This window comes from Rhincodon typus, chromosome 43 (genome assembly GCF_021869965.1).
Source record: "Rhincodon typus isolate 14 chromosome 43, sRhiTyp1.1, whole genome shotgun sequence".
In the NCBI taxonomy this organism is placed as follows: Eukaryota; Metazoa; Chordata; class Chondrichthyes; order Orectolobiformes; family Rhincodontidae; genus Rhincodon; species Rhincodon typus.
The window spans coordinates 5,105,490-5,115,149 of record NC_063374.1 but is presented as its reverse complement, the minus strand read 5'-3'; the positions used below and the strand labels follow the sequence as shown (position 1 = coordinate 5,115,149).

At 48.6% G+C, this 9,660-nt stretch overlaps 1 protein-coding gene across 1 annotated transcript in view; it reads right to left on the bottom strand.

Annotated features, from left to right (window-relative positions):
• atg2a (autophagy related 2A) overlaps nucleotides 1-9,660 on the bottom strand; it is a 100,799-nt gene that overhangs the window by 36,459 nt on the left and 54,680 nt on the right. Inside the window, exons 20-22 of the mRNA XM_048619616.1 lie at nucleotides 9,348-9,502; nucleotides 5,814-5,964; nucleotides 1,367-1,566 (exon numbers count right to left, since the gene is read on the bottom strand). Coding sequence (XP_048475573.1) covers nucleotides 1,367-1,566; nucleotides 5,814-5,964; nucleotides 9,348-9,502 — 506 coding nt within the window. The remainder of the gene's footprint in view (nucleotides 1-1,366; nucleotides 1,567-5,813; nucleotides 5,965-9,347; nucleotides 9,503-9,660) is intronic.

The following is a 9,660-nucleotide window of genomic DNA, read 5'->3' as shown; positions in this document are numbered from 1 at the left end:
CACACACACACACACACACACACACACACACACACACACACACACACTCACTCAGAGTGGCTCTCTCCCTATGAAATGTATAGCTGGGTGGCCTTGTTGCTGCACACTTCCTGTGGTACCATGCTGTCCCAGACACTGCGGTGTTCTGAAGCCTAACCATGGTCACCGTGCCGATCTGCTGTACTGAGAGATCACAGAGACCACTCAGCGCAGTACACTGAGCCTGTGCTTGTTCGCTTCAGAACGGCCACCCAAACTCAAACAGGGCACTCCAGATTGTTCCTTCCTGGCTTTGAGTTTTGAACAGGGTGAGTTGTGATGATTTGGAAAGCACAGCCTGATGGGGCAGTGGTAGCAGATTCAATCAGATCAAGGCAAAAGGGAAATTGAGTAAATAATGGAAGGCCAGGGAAGTTGGAGTGGGATAGTGGCGCAATTTCCCGCCCCCATTCACTCCCCGTCTGGCCCCCACCTACCCTCACCCGTCATTGCCCCATCCCCAGTCAGCTCTCAACTCGCCCCGACAAGTCAGCCCTCACCACCCCATCAACAGCACGCCCAGTCACAGATCATCACCAACCCTAATTACCCCACATCTCCGATAGGCTCAATGGCCTCCCCTCCTGGGCTGAAAAGTGACCACGATGATGGTCTCATCCCAACGTGGCCCCCATCCCTGCACCACCCAGGGGCCCCCCGCCATCACTGCACCACCCAGGGGCCCCCCGCCATCACCGTGCCACCCAGGGGCCCCTCCTATCACCTCGCCACCCAGGACCCTCCCCCATCACCATACCAACAACACCTCGCATCTCTCCTCCTCCGTCACCCCTCATATCCACGCTCCCAAGTAACCCCTCATCACCACCCCCACCCCCATCACTCCTAATCTCACACACCCCCAGGTCAGTCACCCCTCATTACCGGGCCAATGAGGCATCCCCATCTCCCAACCAGTCACCCTCAACTCACTCCGCTATCCCAATCCCTGTCATTCCACAACCCCACCCCCAACAAGCCAGCCCTCACCACCCCACCAACAGCACCCCTCATTTCAGCGTTCCCTGCCCCCCCGCCCAGTCACACCGGATCTCCAACCCCAATTACCCCCTTCTCCGTGAGTTTTCCCCCTTTATATCTTGAATCTACGTCCTCTGGTCCCTCATTCTCGAAAGAAACGGATACAGATCACTCCCTCCAACATCTACTCGAGTGAAAACATTGGTAATTTTCACACCCCTTATATATCTCTCCTCCCTCATCTCAGGAAAACAGCCCCACTTCTGCAGTCCCTGCCCAGCGGTATGAACAGGCCCTCGGTTGAGTCAGGGGAAGAGGCAGAGAGAGGGTGGGCTGCAAGAAATACCTTGATGCTCCTCACAGTGTCCAGTGTGATCTTGATGGCCGCAGAGAGCATGGGCGGGCTCCTGTCCTTCCGCCCAGCAGCTGCCGAGAGCTTAGTGGCCAGTCCCTCCTCCGAGCACAGGATGGTGGGATCCAGGCCCACGGGGGCAGTGAAGCTCAGCACGTCCAGTCGTTCCGGCAGGAAGTAATCCTCAACCTCGGCTGTTCCAAAGCAGGGAGGGAGGAAAAGGGCATAAAGAGGAGTTAGTATCCCTGTGAGGGAGCGATAGGGTGAGTGGGGCACAAAGGAAACATCCACGTGAAGTGGCTCTCCCAGCACCTCACCCTGAAACAGACAGTGACAGGTTGGAAGGAAACCCACACAATCCAGATAAGCTTCTTTGCTTATTCTTTCATGGGGTTTGGGTGTTGTTGACTAAGCCATTGGTCGTACTCTTGAGGTGGTGGTGGTAAGCCACCTTCTTAAATCTGTTGCAGTCTTTGGGGAGTAGGGACACCCACGGTGCTGACAAGGGACAGAGACCCAGGGTTTGGCGCAGTAACATTGAAAGAACAGCCAACATATTTCCGAGTCAGGATGGTGAGCATCTCGGAGAGGAACTTGCAGGGGCCGGTGCTCCCATGTATCTGCTGCCCTTGTCCCTCTAAGGAGGTAGAGATCGCCGGTTTGTGGTCAAAGGAGCCTTGATGAAAATCTGCAGTTGCATTTTGGAGATGGTACACACTGCTTGCCACCGAGCATTAGACAAAAGACTATAATGACTTAGGAGCTCCGTCAATGTTTTCATCGTTGTTGTAATAATTCTCAACTCCACTTTCCTGCCTTTCCACCACCCTTGATTCCCTTACTGATTAAAAATCTGTCTATCTCAGCCTTGAATATACTTAATGACCCAGTCTCCACTGCCCTCTGTGAAACATTAGCTTGCTCTCTCTGTACGGATGCTGCCTGACCCACTGTGATTTCCAGCACTTTTTGTTTTCAGTAAAGAATTCAACAGATTCACTCCCCTCTGAGAGAAAACATTCCTCTTCATCTCGGTCTTAAATGGGCAACCCCTCATTCTGAGACGATGTTCTCTGGTCCTAGACTCTCCCACAAGGGGAAACAACGTCTCCACATCTACCCCGTCAAGTCTCCCTAAGAATTTGTGTTTCAATAAGGTCGCCTCTCATTCTTCTAAACTCCAATGACTACAGGCCCAAACTACTCAACCTTCCAATGACTACAGGCCCAAACTACTCAACCTTCCAATGACTACAGGCCAATACACTCAACCTTGGGGGGGGTGGATGGAGTGCCAATGTAAGCTTTACCCTGGGTGGCAATGTTGTTGGAACAGCACTCAGCCAGATAGGTAACCAGTATCCCATCACACCCTCAACTTGTGCCTTGTAAATGGTGGACAGGGTTTGGGGAGTCAGGTAGTGAGTTACTCGCTGCAGAATTCCCAGCCTCTGACCAGCTCTTGTAGCCGCTGTGTTTATACGTCCAGTCCCCTTCACTTCCTGGACACTGGTAACATGGGGGATAATCACAGCTGGTTGATATTCAATATCAAGAGGAAATGGCAACATTCTCTCTCTCTCTCTCTCATTGGAGAGAGTCACTGCCTGGCACTTGTGTGACACAAATATTACTAAGCGCTTATCTGCCCAAGTTTAAAAAAGGTTGCACAGGTCTAGTTGCATATTGTCACTGTTAGTGTTTCACATTGTAGTGGACGGTTGCATAGAGACAATGTTACTGAACTAATAATCCTGAGGCCTGCTCGAATAATCCAGTTCAAATCCCACTACCGCAGATGAGGCATTTAAATTCAACTGATTAACAAATTACAGCTTGTTATAAAAGCTCATCTGGTTCACTCATGTCCTGCCTTCAGGGAAGGAAACCTGCCATCCTCACCTGATCTGGCCTACGTTTGACTCCAGACCCCATAGCAATACGGTGGACTCTTAACTGCCCCCGAAACAGCAGGGCTGCAGCGTGCAAATGCTAATGATGGGCAGTAATACTGGGCCCTGAAATCAAAGCAAAATACTGTGGACGCCGGAAGTTCTGAAATAAAATCTGAAAAAGCAAGAGAAACTCAGCAGGTTGAGGAGCATCCGTGGAGACGGAAACGGAGGCTAGTATTTCTGGTCCTGTGCTCTGGAACCATTTGGCTGAGCAGTCACACCAGACTCGAAACGTTAACTTTTGTTACTCTCTCCACAGATGCTGCAAGACCTGCTGAGTTTCAAACTTTAATACTGGACCTTGTCTCATGTCACAAGAACGAACTGAATAAAATAAAAATACATTGCCCCGCCCACTGGGGGAGACTCATTGATAAGTGAGGTACAGGAAGAGAAGCAAGACCCGAGGTGGGGATATATTAAGCGGTGGAAGTTACATCAGTGGCTCGTAGCCAGTGGATTGAGATCATGTGGAAACACTTGTCCAGCCCATGCGACCCGATGTCCCATCCATCAGGATTGTGATAGGACCAGTCCAGGAGGGAGCACTATCTTAAAATGTCAAGAAGCACTTTTTCACACTGAGGGGAGCAGAAATCTAAAACACCCTGACAGAACACTCCACAGCATCTGAGACCAGGTAGCTAAGATTGTTGCTGGGTTCCACGCATCGAGGGATACAGAGAAAAAGCGGACTTGGAGACAAGATGTGGATCACATCAGAGGAACTGAATGGCCTCTGCCAATGGAGAAGACCTCACTGTGCTTGGAATCATGGGAACACTTCATTGTGAAAGCAGGCCATTCGGCCCATCGAGTCCACACCGACCCTCTGAAAAGCATCTCACCCATTCCCACCTTCCTACCCTATCCCTTTAACCTTGCATTTCCTAAGGCTAATCCACCTAACCTGCACATCCCTGGACACTATGGGACAACTTAGCACGGCCAATCCACCCTAACCTGCACATCCCTAGACATTATGGGACAACTTAGCATGGCCAATCCACCCTAACCTGCACATCTTTGGTCTGTGAGAGGAAACCGGAGCACCCGGAGGAAACCCACGCAGACACGGGGAGAATGTGCAAACTCCACACAGACAGTCGCCCAAGGGTGGGATCGAACCCGGGTACCTGGCACTGTGAGGCTGCATTGCTAACCACTGAGCCACCGTGCTGCACATGGAGTCAGATGTGTGCCTGGGGGAAAGTATCACTCTAAAACCACCTGTAAGATGTTTGTGAACATACAGGGCACTGGGAGCACAACTTTTACAAACCAGGGAGCCGGGTCAAAGGAACTGAAGAAATGGCATTTGCCTCCTGGTGGAGGACAAGAGAAAACAAGGCAGGGAATGACCAGGTCGCTGAATAAACCAAGGTGTAAATCTAACATGGGGATTGGAATCTGGAAACACTGGATGGTTTTCACCCTGGAAAGGAGAAATGGCAGCGTACAGAGCCTGCTAACTCAATGCAGTCTCCACCACCCGGCTTTCACTGTATTGACACAGGGAACTTCCACTCCCCAGGTGCTGCTTTTGGACGTAGGGGTGCGAGGGGGTGGGGGTGGGGGCATACTGGCTAGACAGGGTGGTTAAGAAGGCGTTTAGCACGCTTGCCTTCATTGCTCAGACCTTTGATTACTTGAGCTGGGACGTCATGTTGAGGTTGTACAGGACGTTGTTGAGGCCTCTTCTGGAGCACTGTTCCCTGTTATAGGAAGGGTATTATTAAGCTGGAGAAGGTTCAGGAAAGATTTAGCAGGATGCTGCTGAGAATGGAAGGTTGGAGTTGTACGGAGAAGCTAGATAGGCTGGGACATTTTTCACTGGAGCCTATGAGGTTGAGGGGTGACCTTGCAGAGGTTCATAAAATCATAAGGTTAATGGCAGGTGTATGTTCCCTAGGGTGGGGGATTTCAAGACTACAGGGGCATATTTTTAAAGTGAGAGGAGGAAGATCTAAAAAGGACACGGGGCAACTTTTTACACAGAGAATAGTCCGTGTGTAGAATGAACGTCCTGAGGAAGCAGTGGACGCGGGCACAGTTATAACATTTTAAAGACATTTGGATAAAATCATAGAGATGTACAGCACGGAAATAGGCCCTTCAGTCCACTCGTCCATGCTGACCAGATATCCTAAATTAATCTAGCCCCATTTGCCAGCATTTGGTCTGTATCCCTCTAAACCCTTCCTATACATATACCCATCCAGATCTCTTTTAAACGTTGTCATTGTATGAGCTTCCACCACTTCCTCTGGCAGCTCATTCCATACACACACCGAATAAGTACACAAAGAAAGGTTCGGAGAGATACAGGCCCGTAGCAGGCAGGTGGGACTAGTTTAGTTTGGGACTTCGTTCAGCATGGACTGGTTGGACCGAAGGGTCTGTTTTCATGCTGTATGACTCTTTGACTACATTGGCTTTTTTAAGGTTGGGCTTCCAGGGCCCCAGCTAGTGGGATGGTACTGTACCTTTCTGGTATAGGGCTACTTTGCTGGACTCAATGCAGAGGTAGCTGAGGTCAGGCTGTCCCTTGTACTGCGATACAGTGAAGATGGTGCCACTCTCCACATCAAGGACCAGCTCCCCGTGCACCCCAGTGACTGGCTTCTCCCCTTCGCCCTGCAAAAGAATGAGACAGACCAAGCATCAGGTTCCAAGCATGGAGTGCATTCAGCGGAGAAACTGCCAATGCGACTCTTTGGGAACACAGGAACACCATTCAACACCTTGGCACTGTTCAGTCCTTCAAAGAGACTGTCGATCTTCTGTACCACAACTCCATTCACCCACCTTAATCATAGGATTCATAGAATCTCTACAGTGTGGAAGCAGGTCATTTGGCCCACTGAGTCCATACCGACCCTCCGAAGAACATCCCATCCAGAGTCACGCCCTACCCGATCCCTGTAACCCTGCTAATTCACCCAGTCTATGCATCCATGAACACTATGGGGCAATTTAGCATGGCCAATCCACTTAACCCGCACATCTTTGGACTGTGGGAAGAAACCAGAGCACATGGAGGAAACCCCACACAGACACGGGAAGAGTGTGTAAACTCCGCACAGACAGTGGCCTGAAGCTGGAATAAAACCTGGGGTCCCTGACCCTGTGAGGCAGCAGTGCTAACAACTGAGCCACCGTGCCACCCTATAATGTCATCTCACATGAAAAGACCATATCTTTTTGCTTTTCTGTGTTTTTTTCTGGACTGAAATGGGAAAGAAAGGCCGAGGATTGTTAAAGGATTAGTACAAAGTGAGTTACCTGATGCTCACTAGAAGTGCTGTTTACACAGCTGTTGGTTCGAGCAGTAGGGGAGAACCTAGTTACAGATGAGCTGGAGCTTAGGGATGTGTACGAAAAGAGATTGGACGGCAACAAGTTACTTACTGGTCTGTTCAATGGTGACCAGTTGCCGACAACAAAGACTTTCTGCCTGCCAACAACTACACGATTGGCTCCCAGGTGGCTGAACAGATCTGGGGCTATGAATGGCCAGGTTAGAAGCCATCAGGCCACTGAAAGGAAAGAACTGTTTCTGCACTGCAGTAAAAAGCTCCGCAGGCCTGTAGATAGACTGTTTCTTTATCCTCACTTGTTGCTGTAAGTATGAACCACTCGCCCTATGCCTCCTGTAAACAAGTGAAGGTATCTGGTTAAAGGAAAATTGAGAAGCAAGTGTTTTGAGCAGCACAAGAACCATCTCAGTCGATCCTGTGGACAGGGACCACTGAACTGCTTTCCCAGTCTTTCCCTCAATCCAAAACATCCTTTCTTTTTGTGTCTGTCTTCATGCGTGTGTAGAGGATGAGTTTTATAAGGACGGCAAGAGTTTTAACCTCAGAGTTATATGTCAACAGTTCACATTTGTTTATCTGTTGTTATAATCTATTGATTTGTAATGAATAGTCATTATTGTTGAGTACAGAAACCTGGTCCATTCCACCTGACAATCTAAAAGACAGGTAAACTGGGGAGTTTTCATGTACTTTTTAAAATCTTTAACTTCCGTGATGATCCCAGAATTAGTGCAGGTCGATTTCTAACCCCTATCCCAGTGAGGTGCAAGACCCAGAATGTTGGAACAGAATCATATAGCACAGTAGATGAGCACTCCTTGTGTTCTGTCAAAGGGCTAGCCAGTTAGTCCCACTGATCTTTACCAATGACCTAGCCAATATTCTCTTCTTCGAATATCAATCTAACTTTCCCCCAACCCCCCACCACCTGCCTTTTGGAAGTTCCTACTGAATCTGCTTCCACCCTCTTTTTCAGGCAGCCTGTCCCAACTCATTGCATCTGAAAGAAAACATTCCACTCTGGAGCTTTTGTCAACTCTCTTACATCTTAACTGAAGTGAAATTGACGTGAAGAGTAATCTCAGGTTAGAAATTTCAACTGATACCCCAGATTCAATGGAGAAAATTCCACTGCCCTTTGTGCAAATAGTGTTTCCTGTCATCACTCCCAAACAGGCTTGAATTCTAAAGCAATGGCCCCTTGCTCTGGACTCCACTCACTAAAGAAAATATTTATCCAACCTTCTAAATCCCTTCAATAGATCACCCATTCATTTCTTCTCCTTTATTTTTTCATATGATGTGTGCGTCAGTTTCAAGATCAGCATTCATGGCACATCCCTAACTGCTCTTCAACTGTGTGGTTTGCTTGGCCTTTCTAAGGGCAGTTAACAGTCAACCAGATTTCCCAGAGTACAGAGTCACATACAGGTAAGATGGGGTAAGGACGGAAATTTCAGAACATTAGGAAACAAGATGGGGTTTTATGACAACTGATGACTGTTGAGCTAAGATACCATCTCCTTTGTTTACTCCATGACACGTTCACCTGAGAGGGTAGAAGGCACCAGATTTTAAGTGCTCGGCCCCAAATATAGCACCTTTGACAGTGTGGCACTCCTTCTGCAGTGGGACTGGAGGTGACCACATTACATCTGTGATTTGCTCCCTGGACAGCACCTCAAATCTTGGGAGATGGGAGTCATACTGCTTCACGAAACCAACACTATACTCGCTCAATCCAGGTCATCGCTGGCCTTGGAGGTCAGGCTAAGGTCAGTCTGAATTGGCCACATTAACATGGTGAGCTACTAATATATAGACCCTGCTGTTAATTACCTCGCTATGTCCCTTGGGTAGCAGTCACCCTATTTGGAGTCATAGAGTCGGATTCATACACCACAGAAACAGGCCCTTCAGTTCAACTTGTCCATGCTGACCTGATATCCTAAATTAATCCAGTCCCATTTGCCAGTATTTGGCCCCTATCCCTCTAAACCCTTCCTATTCATATACCCATCCAGATGCCTTTTAAATGTTGTAATTGTACCCAACTGCACCACTTCCTCTGGCAGCTTGCTTCATACACTCACGCTCCTCTACGTGAAAAACTTACCCCTCAGGTCCTTTTTAAATCTTTCCCCTTTCACCTTAAACCCATGCTCCTCTAGTTTTGGACTCTCCCACCCTGTGAAAAAGACCTTGTATATTCATTCTAACCATGCTCCTTAGTCTCCGACACTCCAGGGAAACAAAGCCTCAACCTATTCAGCCTCTCTGTCTAATTCAAACCCTCCAGTCCTGGCAACATCCTTATAAATCTTTTCTGCACCCTCTCAAGTTTAACAACATCCTTCATCTAGAAGGGCGAAGAGAATTGTACACAGTACTCTAAAAGTGGCTTAATCAATGTCCTGTACAGCTGAAATATGACGTTCCAACTCCTATGCTCAATGTTCTGACCAATAAAGGCGAGCTTACCAAATGCTGCCTTCACCACTCTGTCGACCTGAGACTCCACTTTCAAAGAACTATGCAACTGCACCCCTAGGTATCTTTGTTCAGCAACACACCCCAGGACTCTACCATTAACACGATAAGTCCTGCCCTGCTTGACTTACCAAAATATTTATACCCGTTCAACTAGCAAAGGCATGTTGGACCAAGACTGGTTGTGACCCTCTCCATCCCTTGGCTCACCTTCAAGTCAGTCAGAGCTGTGACCCTGCCTTTTCCGATGTTCACGACAGCTGAAAGGAAGCTCAGCACTCTGCTCCTCTTGGCTTCTGCCTTCCTCCTCCTCCCATTCTCTTCAAGCGAGTAGAAGTGGGAATCTTCATCTTCGGAGTCAGAGTCTAGCAGCAAAGGAGAGCTGGTGAATCCTTGACAATGACAGGACACCTTATCTATGGGCCTTGCACACAGCCCAACAATTTAATACTCCTCTTATTCCTAATATAACAGGACCCAGTAGCTGAATGGCCTCTTATTCCCATATAACAGGCCCCAGTAG